The following is an 18,885-nucleotide window of genomic DNA, read 5'->3' on the forward strand; positions in this document are numbered from 1 at the left end:
TAAAGTCAGTACTTACTTAGTCCACAAGGTTTGAAGTCTCAGATGTTCTTCAGTATATGCTGGAATTCTGAAGAAGCAGGCTCCAATGCCAGTGAAGAAATGGGCTTGCTAGTAAGATGAGGGCAAACAGGCAAAGACACAGAGCTTCCTTCTTCCATGTGCTTATATAAGCCTAGAACAGAAGGTGTAGCCCATTGAAGATGTGTCTTCTAGTCTCAAGATTTGGATTAAAGGTGTGTGATTTCCTGCCTCAAATCTCAGATTAAAGGTGTGTGTTTTTCTACCTAAAGAGTGTATATTTGAACTGGATCTACCTACTTTAACTTAGGCAAGAAATTTAAAAAAAAAAAAACATGCCTCCAGTTTTGTATGTTACTTAAGTCCACAGAAGTCCAGACATGAGGAATAGCCATCACCAGTATACTTACTATCATCAGTCTTTCATAAATCAAGGGATCATGTCAATCTCTGCACAGTTATTATTTCCCATATGCTTGTTTACAGTGATTCCTGCCATAAAGCTATTCAGGGAAGGGGTGTTTTACTTAACCTGTCAGAAGTCTGGATGTTCACAAAAGGCATGTGAAACAGCTCCTGTATATTGGTCAGGAAGCAGAGCCCCAACCCTCTGAAGGTGGCTTTCTTCTTTCTTGTGTGTTACTCCATATAGACCCACAGAATTTGTGATGACTCCTCCCAATTTGGTTTGTGGTTTTCTAGTTCTCCACAGAATATCCTCCTTAAAAATACTTTTTCAGAGCCACTTATGGGTGTGGTTTAGGAATATCCTAAATGCTTCTTAATTCAATCTCTTTAGTCAGTAGGATTCAGCTTCTCAGTACCTCTTACTGTGTGTTGCCCACTGGTGAGTTCTGTCCTTTTCAGACTTGGACTGCATGCTTGGTCTGCTGGCCCTGAAAAGAGAGAGATTTTGCTGTTTTCCAAGGTCTGTAACATATATTCATGAGCTATCAAAGATTTGGAGTTGATATTGCTGCCCTTATGTAAAAGGAAGTGTAAAACTCTGCCTACATCTCTTATCTCTCGAGTTTGTCTGTCTTAGACCTATAGTCTGGCTGAGGTAGACATAACCACAACAATTCAATCAGATCAGCAACTCCCAGCTCTCCTGTTTGTCTGGCTTCAATGCTGCTCATCCCTCAGGATAAATCAGTTAATTGGTTGTGATTTTTGATTCTTCCTTGGACTTATTGCTACTATTAGTATCAGGTTCTTTTAAGATCTTGGTGGGAGGAACCACAACCTCAAATCAGAGTCCTCAAAAGACTGGAATCACATCTTTCACAGTTTCTGGAAACTGGTATCTAAACTGAAGACGTCCTAAGCAGTCTTATCTCCAGAGGTGATCTAGTAGTTTATTTTCTAATGTGTTCATTGTAAAAGTAACTAATATTCATATGTATTTATTGTCATCTCTGAGGCCTTCTGCCTCCACATGTAATTTTTGGCCTAGCACTGGAAGGTTATAGTTTCTATAAAATCTATTCTAGGCCTAGAAGATTATTAGCATCTAAGAATTATATCTGAATAAGCTCACTCCCTCATAGTTCTTTATGAGCTCTGGCTGGGTGATCTAAAATTCCTTTCCAGTGTAACTGAGTCAATCTGGGTTTTTTACAGTTTTTCCTAACTGCTCTGCTTGGCCTCATACTAACTTTGGCAATATATTCTGCTCCTCTGGCTCTTTCTGGTTCTCTGAATCTTTCTGTCTTTCTGTACCCATGTCTCCATTGTTCTCTCTTCTACCTGTCTTGGTAAAACTCTCCTGGAAAAACTGCCTCCTCTCTTTCTTTTCTCTCGATACTGTCTTCTTTTTTCCATATTTTTATTTAGTTGCATCACAAATGTTGTGCTATCCCAGTCTGCCCTCAGAGTTCTTCAGACCCCCCTACCCCTTTGCCTCAGAGAGGGTGCCCATTGGCACTCCCCAACCCTGAAGCATTAAGTCTCTACTAGGATTAGGCACATCCTTTTCCACTGTGGCCAAACAAGGTAATTGTCTTAGTCAGGGTTTCTATTCCTGCACAAACATCATGACCAAGAAGCAAGTTGGGAGGAATGGGTTTATTCAGCTTACACTTCCACATTGCTGTTCATCACCAAAGAAAGTCAGGACTGGAACTCATACAAGGCTGGAAGCAGGAGTTTATGCAGAGGCCATGGAGAGATGTTGCTTACTGTCCTGCTTCCCCTGTGTTGTTCATGTTGCTTTCTTATAGAACTCAAGACTACCAGCCCATGTATGGCACTACCCAAAATGGGCCCTCCCCTTTTGATCACTAATTGAGAAAATTCTTTATAGCTGGATCTCATGGAGGCATTTCCACAGCTGAAGTTCCTTTCTTTGATAACTCCAGCCTGGGTCAAGTTGACACACAAAACCAGCCAGTTCAATTGACCCCTTGTCAACTTGACACACAAACACATCACTATTAAGCCTCAACCCTTACTTTCTTATTCATCCCCAAGATCTAAATAACGTTAAAAGTCTCATAGTCTTTGAAAATTCTTACACATTAAAAATTCAATCCCTTTGAAATATCCAATGTGTTTTAAAAATTCAAAGACTTTTTACAATTCAAAGTCTCTTAATTGTGGGCTCCACCAAAATACTTTCTTCAGGAGAGAAGTATATCAGGGCACAATCACAATCAAAAGCAAAATAAAACCATAACTGTACAATATGTGGGATCCACTCATGATCTTCTGGGCTTCTCAAAGTGTTTGAGCCACTTATCCAGCTCTGTCCTTTGTAGCACAGATTTTGTATTCTAGGCTCTAGCTGCCTCAGTCTAATACTTAGCTGTATCTACATCTGTTTCAGTTAGCTGCTAATAAAACCTCTCAGAGGACAGCTCCTAGCTCTCCTATATGTCATGCTCCAAGATTGCTTATCCCTCAGTATTAGATGAATCAATCAATTAATTTTTATTTTTTTTTTATTTCTCTGTTAGACTTATTGCAAACTATAAGCATCAGTGACTCTGTATCTGGGACTTTTGTGGACTCGATAGGGGGATCCCCTGTTTCAAATCTGACATTTAGGACATTTCTAAACCACACCCTTAAGTGACTTTGAAAGGGGATTTCCAGGGAGGATTTCCTGAGGGGGGACTACAAGACCATCATCCAAATTGGTAGGAGTCATCACAAGGTTTATAGGTCTAATTGGAATAACACACAGGAAAGAAGAAGGCCACCCTCAGAGTTTTGGGCTCTGTTACCTGCCCACACTATATAGAAGCTCTTCCAACTGCCTTGCTTTTTGTGAACAATCAGACTTCTGACAAGTTAAGGAAAATACCTCTTCCCTGATCATGTTTGTAACAGGAATTAGTGTAAGACCAGCACAAGGGTAAATAATAGCTGTGCAGAGATTGACATGATCCCTTCACTTATGGAAGATTGACTACATTAAGCAAAATACACTGGGGATGGCAATTCATATTGCCATCTGGGATATCTCTGGAATTAAGTAAAACTGGAAGGCATCTTTTTATTGGTTAAAGTGAAGTAGATCCAGTTATAAAACAGATTTTAATGTAGAAAAACAGACACCTTTACTCTGAGTTTTGTGGCAGGAAACCACACACCTTTAATCCAGATCTTGAGATTAGAAGACACACCTTCAACTGGGCCACACCTTCTGCTCTAGGCCTATATAAGCACATGGAAGATGGAAGCTCTGTGTCTTTGCCTGTTTGCTCTCATCTTACTAGCAAGCCCATTTCTTCACTGGCATTGGAGCCTGCTTCTTCAGAATCCCAGCATATACTGAAGAACATCTGAGACTTCAAACCTTGTGGACTAAGTAAGTACTGACTTTAGCCATTGTTATATTAACTGGACATCAGCCTATAAGTTTTGTCTTATATCCACTTTCTATTTATATAGAGGAATTCATTCTATAAGTTCTACATGACATGACTAATACAATAAACTTGAAACATGAGTGTATAACATTTTCTAAGCTAATCCAAAGTTCAATATAATAACTATTCTGTTTCATGAAAGAAGAGCCAGGATATGTTTGTTAGAACCAGGTATGGTAAGAATGAGGGGAGTGCCTGGTGAGCTCATGCTGAGGCATTCCTTCCTCCTGTGGTACCAACCACAGTACATGATAATAGATATTATATGATAGATTTATATACTAGGATTTATTTAGAGCATGGGAAGGGGAGTTGAGTAGGGACAAAAGGGGAGTAGAGGCAGATAAAGGGGGAAGAGGAGAGAGGATGAGGAGAGGATAGAGAGAAAAAGAAGAGGAGAGGCAGCCCAGGATAATATGCAGAAGAGGAAGGAGGAGGAAGTAGAGAGAAAGAGAAAGTGGTTACAGAGTCAGGGAGCATAAGAGAGTAAGAGAGAATAAGAGAGTGAGCAGGGTCAAAAATCCCCTTTTATAGTGAGTCAGGTGTAACTGGCCATTGCCAGGTAGCACTTTGGTGGAGCATAGAAGGAATGGTAATATTCTTTTATTTTGGATTAATCTAAAATAAATGGAAAAACTACACAGAGACAATTGTGGAGCAAGAGTAGAGTGGTCATGTTCTTTAGTTAGTTCGTGCTGACATTGGGATGAAATGTCTCTGAGAAATCAAAGAAAAGGCCGGGCGGTGGTGGTGCATGCCTTTAATCCCATCACTTGGGAGGCAGAGGAAGGCAGATTTCTGAGTTTGAGGCCAGCCTGGTCTACAGAGTGAGTTTCAGGACAGCCAGGGCTACACAGAGAAACCTTGTTAAAAAAACCTGGATGGGGATGGTGGTCTGTTCTTAGGAGAGTTGGCTATTTCCTTGCTATCCAGGGTTTGTGCAACCATCTGTAGGCACAAGGGGCAGGTCCAGTTGAAGTGTCTGTGTCTGTGAGAATAGATTGGAGCATGTGGGTTGCTTCTGTGGAGCATTCATAAACGTTGATTTTGAGTAAACTCCTGGACCTGACAAGATGCTGAAACATTAAATGTTTGTGTTTGAGTAGTAGTAGTAGTAGTAGTAGTAGTAGATAATAATATATAGATATGATATATATATATATATACACACATATAAAAAATTAAGAAAGTTTTTGGAAAAAAATTTTCTTAGGTGTATATTTGAAACCCTTAGGTCTTGGTGGTTGGGTGAGGTGAGTCCCAATCCCACCCTCTAGAAGAGGTCTCAAGTGGGAACTTATGTTATTGATTCCAGATGTACTTATCCAAATTCAGTCTCCTTGGTCTATGAAAGGTAGATCTGACTGTGTTTGGGGGCTTAGAAGTTTACAAAAGATATTTGTTAACAGCATAAACCGTCTCTAAAATGACGTTAGAAAAGACAAAAACCTTTGATAGAGCAGAAGGAGCAAGAACGGCTTTTATTTCTGTTTAGGAGACTTTATTTTTATATATAAAATAAAGGAGACTTTATTTTATATATAAAATGTATATATATATATATATATATATATATGTAGTATAATGAGATGGATTTTGAAGTATGTATTGAAAAGAAAATTAGTGGAAACTGGAAAAGTTGACAACCTCATAAATATGATAGTTGATCACATAGTTTAGCATGAGAAACAACTTTTAAGTCCATAGTTAAAAGACAACTAAAGGAAACTTATGTTTCTCACTATGACAGATGATTGTATAGATTTAGCATGAGAAACACCTTAAGACTATAGGTTAAAGACAATCAAAGGAAACTTAAAATTTAAAAAGGAAGTAACCAAAGGTTAAATGTGTGAAAGGTTACATCTGAACTTGTTGTGTATTCTTTATTGTGAGGCTGTGAGTAAGACAACCCTGTCTGTCTGTGATAAGATGCCCCAGCCTGTGGGGTCTACAACAGGATACCCTAAGAGAGAAGGGGAGAGAATGAAAGAGACAGGAGTTGCAAAAAAACGAGACAAAGTCTCAAGTTTTCTGATCAAGGTCCATGGAGCAGTATTTTCTCAGGCAATTCATACAAGCAGGGAGAGGGATAATGTGTTTGGGGGAATTTCACAGAAGTTGGGCATTGTGCCACAGTGGATATCATACAACCGCCAATGTTTTTGTCTGGCTCAGGGCACAGCAACCACTTTCCTTAGGGTGCAGTGACCATTGGCCACCAGCTTTCTCAGGAGTCGATAGCTGAGGAAAAACAAAACCTAAAACTATTCCTTCAAAATGGAGTAAGGTTGGCTCCTGGATCTCCTTTTTATTTAATTTGTATGAGGCTGGCGAGAAGGCAGACACCTATGGGTCTTGTTGATGAATGAGAAGTCATTAACAAGAGGGGGAAAGTATTGACCTGATTCCTCTTTGAAGAACAGAGGGTTGTTCTTCCCACATCTTTGGTGGCTCTTGGTGTCTTTTGGAGAGGAGGAGCAGAGGCTGACGTGGTAGGAGTCCCCCACAATGAGTGGTGGGCCCCCAGGAGCACAGAAGCCTATGTGGCAGGTCAACCTGGTGTAATCAGGGCACAAATGGGGCAGGGCAAGAGAGCAAGCACCTTGGCTGGGGCGGGGAGTAAGAGGCAGTGCCTGCAGCTGTGCTGTGCCTGCAACTCTGCTCTAGCACTGCATGTTTTGTGCCCCATGGTATTAGGTTGGGCAGGTAGTAAAAAGCAAGGTGGAAAGTGGAGAGAAGGGCGTAGAGGCAGCCGCAGAGGCAATAGTAGAATCATGTGGGAACACTGTTACTCAGTGGTTATCACACCACAATCTAGGCAGTCTTGTTGCTGTGCCTAAGTGTGGGAGGAAGAGCAAAGAAATGAAGCATTTAGAAATGGAGGTGGTGGGAAAGAATACTACATAGAAATCTTTCCATTTTTCTGGATGGCTAGAGAGAGTTGTAAAAGGGTTTTTTTTTCCCTACTTGCCCTTAAACAGCCACATAGAGTTATAGATTAGTGTATATTGGGACCAAATTTAGCCTGTGAATATGGAAGCCGTTAAGAGTGGGTGGCATCCCAGTAAGGAGCCTGGGAGTGACTGGGAACACATACCCTTTTGGGGTGAGAGTGGCAGTTATTAGTTACCCCTATCAGCATCCTGCGGATAAGTTAATAATGAAAATATTAGGTTCAGATCACCATGGGCTCAAGCAGTGGGTTGGTATCTGAGCTCAGGCAAGTACCTGAATGGGCAGTGAAGAGTATGGTTTACCCTGTCCTGGGTTTTCATAGCAGTGAGAAAAGGAAATGACTCAGAGTAGAGGGGAAATCTCATTCAAGGGAAAATGTCCTAAAATGAGGATTCAGCAAGGGGGCCAGTCATAAAGACTGAATGTCTTCATCCACAAGGACACCACAGGGTTGCTGCTAACTCAACATCCCTTCCTTAGGACCAGGGGATGTTTACACTGACCAGTGTGGGTGAGGGAACTTACCAATTTGCTGGTGTTTGGATGGATAGGTCTAGAAAGTGATCTGTTGGCTGGAAAGTTCATTTGGCAGCAGGAGACATTAATCTGCGAGTATTGAAATCTGAGTCACAACACCAATGATGTGTTTTATAAGAAGAAATCCAGGATGTGTTTGTTAAAGCCAGGCATGGAGAGGGTGGGAATGATCCCTGGTGGACCCACGCTGAGGCATCCCTTCCCTCTGAGGTACCAGCCATATGACAGGTTTAGTATAGAATAAAGTTTATTTAGGGCACTGGAAAGAGAGTTGAGTAGTGATGAGAAGGGAGGAGAGGCAGAGAAAGACGGGAGAGAGAGAGAAGGAGGAAGAGAAGGAAGAGCAGGAGGAGGAGGAGGAGGAGGGGCTGGCCAGAAACAGGTAGAGAGCAAGGGGCAAAGTAGAGGGGAGAAAGGAAGAAAGAGATTAGGGCTTCAGAGAGAGGAAGAGGAGAGAGGAAGGGTGTTTGAGGGGTTCAAACAGCCCATTGTCTAAGCCAAGTTTACCAGGCTATTGCTGAGTAACTGGTAGGTGGGGCCTACATAAAAGACTAACAATAACAAAATCTATTCTTTTAAAATTCAACAGAGAGAGAGAGAGACAGAGACAGAAAGAGATAGAGAGCCCCACAGGGAGCCTGGATTGTTTTCTCTAAATCTAATGTTAAAGTCTAATGGAAAATTTTAGAAAGACATAAGTGTTCAACTTCATAGAAGGGGCAACTTAGGAGAAATTAAAACAAATCTAAAAAGTATCTGTAACTGTATCCTATATGGTAAAGAGTAAATGACTTTTATTTCTTCTTTTCAGGTTCTAGTTTTACATCCAAAGTACCTCAACCAGAAATGTTGGGGCACCTGGAAACCAAGAGGTGGCACTACACACAGCGTAGTGAACAGAACTTCTGCTACAGGTGGACCATTAGCAACTTCTCTGGTTTCGTTGAGGAAATGGGGGAATGTATTACAAGTCCGACATTCCCATCAGAGGCCAATGACAAAGTGGCATGGTGTTTGAGAGTATACCCAAATGGGGTTGATGAAGAAAGCGAAGGTTACCTGTCACTTAACCTGATGTTGCTCAGCTGTGAAAAGAGCCCAGTTTGGGTAAAGTTTAATGTTTGTATCTTAACTGCCACAGGGGACAAATGCAATAATGCAAGGAGCCCACATGTCTATAGTTTACTGCCGCACCAAGCCTTTGAATTAAAAAAGTTCATCCTTCTAGATTTCCTCTTGTCTCAAACCGAATTGCTATTACCAGATGACAGACTTACCCTCCTCTGTGAGATGAGCATGGAACAAGGCTCCTTCAGCATTACTGTACAGAACGCAAGACCTCCAATCAATATTCCAAGGTACACGTTGCCAGATGACCTAGGGGAGCTGTGGGAGAGTTCCCTCTTCACAGACTGCTGCCTGCTAGTAGGTGGACAAGAATTTAGGGCGCACAAGGCCATCCTAGCAGCTCGTTCTCCAGTTTTCAGAGCCATGTTTGAACATGAAATGAAGGAAAGCCTAACAAATCAAGTTGAGATCCAAGACCTGGATCCCCAAGTCTTCATGGCGATGATGGACTTTATCTACACTGGGAAGGTGCCACACCTCCACAGCCATTCCATGGCCACTGGTGTGCTGGCAGCTGCTGACAAGTATGGCCTGGAGGGTTTGAAGGTCATGTGTGAAGATGAACTCTGTGGGAACCTCTCTGTGGAGAATGCTGCACACACTCTCATCCTGGCTGACCGTCACAGCACAGAGCAGCTGAAGACTCAGACCCTGGATTTTATTGCACTTCATGCTTCTGAGGTCTCTGAGACCTTGGGGTGGAAGTCAATGGTGGAGTCACATCCCCACTTGGTGGCTGAAGCATTCCACTTCCTGGCTTCTGCAAGAGTGTTTACTGGGCCATCTTTCTCAAAGGACTTAGTAGTCTTTAAGACCTAATCAGCTATGACCTACACCTGTCTTCCAACAGCAACAACCTGTGTTGTTTCCAGTTAGTCCTGGTTAGACAATAGTATTGCTGGAGCATTTATCCTGAATCTGGGGGGAGGGCAACATGGTAGCTCAGTACTTACAATAGCTCTAAATATGTTGGAGTGGTGGGTGGGGGAATGGGCAGCACTGGCATCTGGGACACTACTTGACATCTTCCCTATTGATATTCTTGTATGAGTTTTGTTTGATGTCTTGGAATCTGGGATTCAACTTAGGTACTGGCCTGAAGCACAGCCCCAAAGGGTTTCTTCAGAGAAACCTATCTGCATTGGACTAAGCAACAAAGATGACCAGGGGCTCAGAGCAATGGAGAAGTAAATCCTCAATGTTTAGTCTTAAGAGAAATGATAGGGAAAGAAAGCTTTAAAAATAAAAAACCTCAGTTTGGTGATTTGGAATATGCATGGCCCATGAAAAGTGGCACTATTAGGAACTTGGCCATGTTGAAAGAAGTGTTACAGGAATTGTGTCACTGTGGAGGAAGGGCTTTGAAGTAATGTATATGGTCAAGCCCTGGCCAGTGTCACACAGTCTCCTTCTAACTGCCTTCATATCAAGGTGCTCAGTTCCTTCTCCAACACCATGTGAACTTTAACACTATCATGCTTTCTGCAATGATGATAATGGAGTGTACCTCTGAAACTGTATGCCAGCCCCAATTAAATGTCCTTTTTAAAAGTTTCCTTGGTCATGGTGTCTCTTCACAACAATGAAACCCTGACTAAGTGACTTAGTTTTGGGAAAGTAGAAAGAAAATTCAACTGGAAAAATCAATTGTCACTTTCTTAGAGAACCCTTGAGAAGTTTCCAGCATAAACAGGAGAGTTCTCAACCATCTGTAACTGGTGATCCAGAGGATCTGAGGCCTTCTTCTGGTCTCCATAGCTATGATGGTTTGGATATGTTTGGCCCAGGAAGTGTACCTTGAGGGGTGGCCTTGTTGGAGTACCTATGGCCTTGTTGGAGGAAGTGTGTCATTGTGGGCATGGGCTTTAAGACCCTCATTTTAGCTCCCTGTAAGCCAGTATTCTCCTGGAAGATTTCAGATGAGGGTGTAGAACTCACTGCTCCTCCTGTACCATGCTTGCTTGGAGGTTGCCATGTTCCAGCCTTGATGATAATGGACTGAACTTCTGAACTTGTAAGCCAGCCCCAATTAAATGCTGTCCATATAAGAGTTTCCTTAGTCAAGGTGTCTGTTAACAGCAGTAAAACCCTAAGACAATGGCCAAAACCAGCTCTTTAGACAAAACTATATCCTAATAAAATCTGATATGAATTAGAAAGATGGAATGTGTTTATGGAATCCTTTCATGGATTGCCTTGGTGTTTGTATTTTGATGCTAATCCTATCCCGGAGGAAGAGCAGGTCTCTTACTCAGGTGATTCTATGTGAACGTGCTCCTCATTTTAACTGGTGACATAAAGGCTAGAGCCTGTGATTGGGCAGTGGAAGGGAAAGGCAGGACTAGATGTTTTAGAGAAGGAGAGAGGAAGAAAGAAAAGGAAGATTAGAAGGAGGAACAGAGAAAGAGGAAATGGAGGAAGAGGAGGTGGAAGATGGAGCAGAACTACATAGCATAGAGGGGCCACAAGTAGCAGGGATCTCATAGCTTGAGAAGAGAGTGGTGTAGTGGGAAATCTGCCCAATCTAGGCATGCAGGTGATAAATATAACTGAGTTGTGTGTTCTTTGCATGGGCATATTGAGGTTGGAGATTCACCAATACAAATCTGGCTGGTATTAAATATTAAGGCTGTCTGGTGTTTTCCATTTGTGAAGATTTATGTGGGCAAGAGATAGGGCAAAACTGTGGTAGGGTCATTGATGGTCTGCAGAACAGCACCGGGGATGGTGGGATATGTATGACATGTAGAACAAGAGTAGTAGCTCCAGGTATTCATGGAAGAACGTGTTTGGGTGCCTTAGCAAGTGAGCAGAGGGAACTGTTGGGGGCCGACTTTTAGCAGAAAGCGGCTATCAGCTTTGCAGCCATCTTGAGCCATATACCCTGACATGAGACTTGGATTACAATAGCCTACAACAGCTGAGAACACTCCGATAATCTTGGTTTAGATACCTTGAGATTAAAGGTGTGTGAGATTAAAGGTGTGTGAGATTAAAGGTGTGTAATTTAAGAGTATAATTTAGAAGTATAGAGATCAGAGTTAGAGACAAGACCTAAGGGCATGATTAAAGGTGTAACTTAGAGGCGTGGCTTAGAAGTGAGACATATAAAAGGCAGAGACAGAACAGATCAGTATTCAGACATTTGGGAGACACAGCAGAGATCAGACATTAGGGAGACACAGCAGAGAGAAGACATTAGGGAGACACAGCAGAGAGAAAACATTAGGGAGACTATAGAGGGAAATCAGACAAGAGACACTTAGAGGAAGAGAGACTGAAGAATAAACGGGATTGAATTACACTCTGTCTGGTCTCCATTCTTCGAGTCCGTCCTCAACCCTCGCTCTTGCTGAACCCCCGACCTGAAGACCGGAGCCGCAGCTTGGGCCGGGATACAGTGGCCGCCCAAACGTGGGTCGGCCCAGGCCTCAATATTTTGCCTGGGCTGCAACATTTATTTTGGCCACCCCAACGTGGAATTAGTGCGGTCCCCAACAGGGAACCAGGGCCAGATGGCCATTTTCTGCACAGGGCAAGGAAGAAAGGGTGGCTATGGATTCCAGAGCATAGCCGGAGCTATCATAGATTTTTAAAATTATAAGCAACAGATTTCAGTGCTGTTTGCCTTCATAGGAGTCAATTTTCGTTCATCTAGCTCTTGATCTGGATGACTGGGGAACAGGGTCTCAGGAGACAATGACTACAGCAGGTATCAAAGTCAGCTAGTTTAGTGAAATAACTGGGCTAGCTTATATAGCTGGAGTTGGGGTGGGGCATTTGTGGGAAGAAAGTAAAAAGGGAAGAAGTGCTGCAGTGGGGATAGGGGCCTTCCAAGGTTATCAGCTAGATTAGTAGACTGCTGATCCCATGATTCCTGAGAAGCCAGTTGTCTGTCAAGGAAATAGAACACATACTGCCTTTATCATGACTTGTCTTTGTCTCTATGCAGCTGAGTAGGCACAAGCCTGATTTGGGTAGGGAGTGGCTTCGTTCCTGCTGAGCTCTTGTGAGCCCCTTACACCCCACCATGTCATGCCCCACCCCAAGGTCCCGGATATGGGTAATGCTCTACTGTCCATTATCTGGCTTGGGAACTGAAAATACAGCATGGAATTGGTATAAAAAGAGATTTATTGCTCTGTGGAATCAAACTGAAGACTCAGACCCACAGAAGTATCAGAAATTAATTTTTGGTTTAGGAGAGTAACAGTGCCAGCCAACCAGAGCTCCCCAGGGTCTAAACCACCAGCCTGGGAGCACAAAGGGAGGCAACCATGACTTCAGCTGTATACTTAGGGGAGGATAGCCTTGTCAGGCATGGGTGGGAGAGGAGATCCCTGGTCCCATGAAGGCTGAACACCAAGCAGGGAGGAATTCGAGGGTGGCGAGGAGGGAGTGGAGGGTAGGTGGGGGCACACCCTTGTGGAGGAAGGAGGGGGGACAGGATAGGGGGTTACTGGGTAGTGGGGGGAATTGGGTGAGGGGATAAAATCTGAAATATATTTTAAATAAATAGATAGATAGATAGATAGATAGATAGATAGATAGATAGATAGATGATAGATAGATAGCCAGAAATACACAACAAACAACAGACAGCCTCTTTAACAAACTGTACTGTAGAAACTGGATGGCTGCATGTAGAAAAATGCAAATATATCCAAACCTATTACCCTGTACAAACTCAATTTCAACAGGACCAAAGACCTCAACATAAAACCACGTATACTGAAAAAAAAGAAGAAAGTACAGAATAGCCTTGAATTCATTAGCACTGGAGAAGTCTATCTGAACAGAACATTGATAATGTAACCACTAAGATCAACAATTAGTAAGTGAGACCTCATGAGACTGAAAAACTTCTGTAAGGCAGAGGATAATGTCATTTGGACAAAGCAGCAGCTTACAAAATGAGAAAAGATTTTACCAATTCCACATCTGAGTGAGGGCTAATATAATAACTATATTTTGTTTAAATTAAGAAACCTGATGATAGGTTATTTCTTCGCTGGTGAAGTGAGCCAATCCAAGCCAGATTAGAATATATTAAGGCAGGCTTATTGGGAAGCTGCTCTGAGGCTGGCAAGTTCACTGGCACAAAGGAAGAAGGCCAAGGAAATAGACATGGACGTGAGTGGTAGGGAGAGAGAAAGGGTGAATGTGGCAAGAAGTGGAAGAGAGAGAGACAGAGAGAGAGAGAGAGAGAGAGAGAGAGAGAGAGAGAGAGAGAGAGAGAAAGGTGTCTGAGTTATATAGGAATGAGTCTCTGAGGGGACAGCCTAGCCTGTGGGCTGGTAAATTCAAGGTTGGGGGCAGTGTATGCTAGGTAGGGATTGAGGGATGCTCCAAGAACCTAGAGGCCTAGTTTGTTTTGATATGTAAAATATGCACATCAGTCCCTTTTCCCAGGATCTGAAACCAAACCCTTGATGTCAAAAAAACCCCAAGTAACCCAATTAAAAATGGGTACAGATATAGAGAATTCACAATAAAGAAAATTCAAATGACTAAGAATCACTTAAAGAAATGTTCAAAATTGTTAGTCATCAGAGAAATGCAAATCAAAACTACTTTGAGATCCCACCTTATGTCTGGCAGAATGGCCAGTGTCTGTACAACAAGGGACACAGCTCACACTAGCAAAGATGTGCACCCAGGAGAACATCCCTCCAATGCTACTAGGAATGCAAACTCTCATAGCCACTATGTAATTGACTATAGTGATTGCTCAGAGAGTTAAAAATCAATTTACCCCAAGATCTGCCAATACCACCGTTGGGCATATACACAAAGCATGCTTCTTTCTCCCACAGGGACACTTGGTCAACCACTGTGGAATACATATCAAGAAATACTATCACATCCAACAGGACTCAAGATATTCCACACTTCTCTTGTTCTTTTTTTATCAGTTGGTGTTGTTGATAATCTACCCTGGGCACCAACCAATGTGTGCAGGGTGAGATTCTTAGATGATGTTCATTAGTTGGTAGGGAACTGAATTCACTCATCAGTAAAGAACTAAAACACTTTAAGTCAGTCAATTCTGCTAAGGTCAATCCTTTAAATGCAGTTGTTTGTTTTGTTTAGTGCATTTAATAACTAGGGTCTACAGGTATAAAAGCCTAGATTTTTAATAAAATGGCCTTTGTCCCCACTAGAAAAATTGTATGGGTATTGGCATTTACCTATTCATTGTATTAGGGAAGCTAAAAAGTAGTCTACTGCCTCTGTCATGTACTACCACACTAACAGAAGGCAAGCCCAACTGAAGTTGCATGCAGTCAGAAACTCAAATTTTACTATTAGTCTTCTCCCCCGGTAAAAGGCTGTGGCTCAGAAAGCTTTTATGTACTTTTCCCAGAAAACAAAGAGAACTTTGGTCAAACCCAATTCTTAAAGAGCCATCACATTTGCTTTTAAGTTGGTAAAATAGTAAACTATAACCAGACACAATTTTCTTTAAATTCTGAAATTTATACTGGAAAAATAAACCTATTTCTTATAAACATCTAAACAACACATCAAAGAAAAGATGCCTTAAGCAGTAGCTTTATTTGACACTGTATTCCTAGAATTAGTTTTTAAGATTTTGTAACAGGATAAATGTCTTAAAAGCATTCTCCTTTCCCTGTTCTAAAGTATTCCCAGTTACCCTCACCTACCTAGGCCCTTGAACCTCTGTTTTTCCACTCAGCCTTGCTTTATTGTATGTCCCCTGATTATTTAGCCCTATAAACTAACTCTACATTACACTCTATAATCCAACTTTTTCTAGATTATATAATAACAGCTGAGGAAGGTATTATACCTGAGGCAATCCATCCACACCTTTACTAAAGAATGAGGACAAGTATTTGGGATGAAATGACTTTACCAATGTCTGAATAATGGGAAGGTTGTAAGGTAATTATTGATTGTAGTCTCAACTAACTGGGCTTTTGGCTGAATGGAAACTGAAAATCTAGTTTTTCCTACACACTTGCACTATTTACTTTAACTTGGTTTCCACAGCATTCATAATGCTTTACTTATAAAACATGAAGTGTTTTAGTTTATCCATGCCACTGTTTTCTCAAACTAACCATAAATGCCCCACTAATACAAAGGGCACTGATTGGAGTTTAAACCAGCAAATAGCTTACCAAATGTCTGCTAAGCACCTATTAAATAGAATCATTTTTCAGCAGAAAATGCAGCGTATATGCCTTCAACATTATTATTATTATTGGTTTTTCGAGACAGGGTTTCTCTGTATAGCCCGGGCTGTCCAGGAAATCACTCTGTAGATCAGGCTGGCCTGATCTGAGTCTACTTCCAGACTATGAGTGCCTTTGGCTTGTCCCTGGCTTATCTTCAATAAGCCTAGTATTTCTGCCACTTATTTCTCTGCCATCCAGTTTATCCAAAGCACGCTTCCTGTCAGAGAAGGATCTAACTTCAACTTCAATTACAGCCTCATTTGTTTGTTCTGTGTGAGCATCTGCATAAGTCACTTCTGCTTGCCGCATGAAATTCTTTAAGTCTTGCCAACTGCAAAGACTAGACAGATTTTCTACAATAAGCCTGTATTCTGTATGAACAGTTGGTCCATATTTGTCTTTGCCAGAAGTTCTCTGACTGCTGTATCCACCTCCACCACTGCAGCTTCTGTAGTGGTTGTCATCTCAGTCCTGGCACAGGCCCTAAAGCATGCTCTATGATCATGCCACGCTCAGGCTGCACAGCTCCCTTGCTGTTCAGCTCCTAAACGGCGTGGTCTGCCTCATTGGAGTCCTGAATCTCCACGAAACTGTACCAATTTTTGAGGTCGATTTCGAAGAGACAGCCATAGCCACTGAAAAAGAGCTGAATGTTTTCCTAGCTGAAGTTGTAGCTCAGGCATCCTATGTAGACTAACTGCATGGCAGGGGGGTGTTCTCTCTGAGGCTAGATGAGGTGTGGTGTATGTGTGTGTGTGTGTGGGGGAGCGCGGGGAGCATGGCAAGGCTGCTTGTAAGTGAGGGGATGGCGAAGGCCGGAACTCACCACTCACACCACAGCTGCTGCCTAGTCAGCCACACAATGGTGTGCATGCACTCTCTGGCCTATGCTATCTGTTGTAGACATTTTAAACTATAACCAAATAGACTTTAACTAAAAACTAATCAGAAAAGATAGGTAGGTAAAGCCATGACATACTCATCAAAGGAAAAAGGCCCCAAGCTGACATTTCAGTTCTTACCATGTATGCACCAAATCAAAGGCACCTAAGTTTGCAAGGGAAACGCTACTCCAGTTTAAATTGCATGGTGGTCCTCATACACTGATAGTGACAGACTGTCAGTAAAATAGCAGCAGCCATTAAAAGTATCACCATCAAAAACTGCCCAGGGCCAGACGATTTCACACAAAATTCTACCAGCCATTCCAATAGTAGTTACCACCTATACTCCTCAAATTATTCCACACACTAGAAACAGAAGGAATATTGTCCAATTTATTTCATGAGACTACAGTTATACTGATACTCAAACCACAGATCCATTTCCCTTGTGGACTCTGACGCAAAGATACTCATTAAAAAATTGCAAACAGATTTCAAGCACACATTAAACATATCATTTACAAAATCCAATCAGGCTTTGTCCCAAGGTGTCTAGGGATGCTTCAATATGCAAAAATCAAAAACATAATTGACTACGTAAACCAACTGAAAGAAGAAAACCAAAAAAAAAGAAAGAAAAAAAAAAGAAAAACAACCACCAAAAGCCAAGATCATTAAACTGGCCAGGTAAGGACTTTAAGACGGCACCACTTCATGATAAAAGTTCTGGGAAGGTTGGACACAGGTGATATACTTACATATAATTATGGCAGTATAGGACAAGCCCATAGTCAGTATCAACTTGAATAGAGAGAAACTCAAAGCCATCGTACAAAACCCAAAAGCAAGTCATGGTTTCTCACTTTCTTAAAGCTACTCAATAAAACAACTGAAGTCTTCATGGGAGCAATAAGGCAATTCGCAATCAACAGGATAAATACTGGAAAGTTGGAAGAAAGAATCTTTATTTGCACATGATACACATAAGTTAGGTGTAACATTATGCACATAAGTTATTACATATAAGTAAAAGTAGTGCACATAAGTTAGGTGAAAAAAAAAGAGAACCAGAACATTCCTTGGCTAATAAACACTTTCATCAAATTAGCTTGATATAAAACCTAAGGGAAAGGAAACTCTCATCAGAAGGTATGTATGAGAAAATGATCTAATTTCAATAATAATAGAAATAATAATAATGAATACAAATAATAACAACAATAATAAATCTAATTCATATACACCAGTATCCCTGTGTAATGGCTATTCTTGGTTATCAGCTTCACTATATCTGTAAAGAAATATGATTCAGAAATGCAGGATACACCTATGAAATCTTTATTGCTTGGTTTGGAGTATTTAAATCCCCATCTATTCTGGAGCTTTGATGTAGGAAGACCCACCAGTGATTCAGATATTGAGGCAGGAGAAGCACACCTTTAAACTGGACTTCACTGTTGGGAGCCAACTTCTAGCAGAAAGTGGCTATCATCTTTGCAGCTATCTCAAGCTTGACAAGAGACTTGTTTTTTAACAGCTTAAAACAGCTGAGCACACTCTGATAAAATCTTGTTTTTCTCCTCACATATCTCATTTATTGTTTAGTGCCCACAGCTGCAAGGCACATGTTGTAAAGTGCCTTCAGCTGTGTTCCCCTGCATATGCTTATATATACCCATGATTTCCTTTCAATAAACAGGACATAATCACACACCCTGTCTTGTCACAATTCTTCTAGTCTCCTGCCCCTGAATTCCCACTCTCTCTCTCTCTCTTACTAGACCCTGTTGACTGACCCAAAAGGACTGGGTCATTTGGCCCCCCAACTTGTGGCAGCATGGAGGAGTGTGAGCTAGGACATTTTGGCACCCAATGTAGGGCAGCATGGAGCAGTGTGGGTCCAAACACTTGGCACTCAATGCAAGGCAGAAAGAACAAGAAACAAAGTGAGGGACATTACTGGAAAAGGAGTCTGCCAAAAATTCAGAAGTGAAACAAAGGTGATTACCACAGGAACCTGCTGCGTCAAGAACAGTAGGTCATAGTAATGAAAATGGGGAAGAAATAAGTCAGCAGGAACAGATGAAAAAGGCTTTAAAGATTCGAAGAGTAAACTGCAGGTTGCTCTGAGTCAAGAGAGCCAAACAGATAAATAGATAAATGAAAGGTTGCTCTAGGCAGAGAGCTGAATGGAAAGATAGTGTTAATCAGTTGTATTAGATTGATTTAACTTTCAAAATGGATGTCATTATGACTTGTGTACTTATATTATTCCTCTGG

At 41.6% G+C, this 18,885-nt stretch overlaps 1 protein-coding gene and 2 pseudogenes across 1 annotated transcript; 2 read left to right on the forward strand and 1 right to left on the reverse strand.

The window, feature by feature from the left end:
• LOC117707881 (serine/arginine-rich splicing factor 6-like) overlaps positions 1 to 18,885 on the forward strand; it is a 329,309-nt pseudogene that overhangs the window by 97,798 nt on the left and 212,626 nt on the right.
• LOC117706755 (TD and POZ domain-containing protein 4-like) lies at positions 8,235 to 9,335 on the forward strand. Its single transcript, XM_034499852.1, has one exon. The coding sequence runs from the start codon at positions 8,235 to 8,237 to the stop codon at positions 9,333 to 9,335; it is 1,101 nt and encodes a 366-aa protein (XP_034355743.1).
• On the reverse strand, positions 15,842 to 16,424 carry LOC117706756 (serine/arginine-rich splicing factor 6 pseudogene; annotated as a pseudogene).

The sequence above is a fragment of the Arvicanthis niloticus genome, chromosome 4 (assembly GCF_011762505.2).
Source record: "Arvicanthis niloticus isolate mArvNil1 chromosome 4, mArvNil1.pat.X, whole genome shotgun sequence".
Classification (NCBI taxonomy): domain Eukaryota; kingdom Metazoa; phylum Chordata; class Mammalia; order Rodentia; family Muridae; genus Arvicanthis; species Arvicanthis niloticus.

Coding starts and splice junctions, on each gene's coding strand:
- LOC117706755 (XM_034499852.1), top strand. CDS start 8,235: ATGTTGGGGCACCTGGAAACCAAGAGGTGGCACTACACACAGCGTAGT.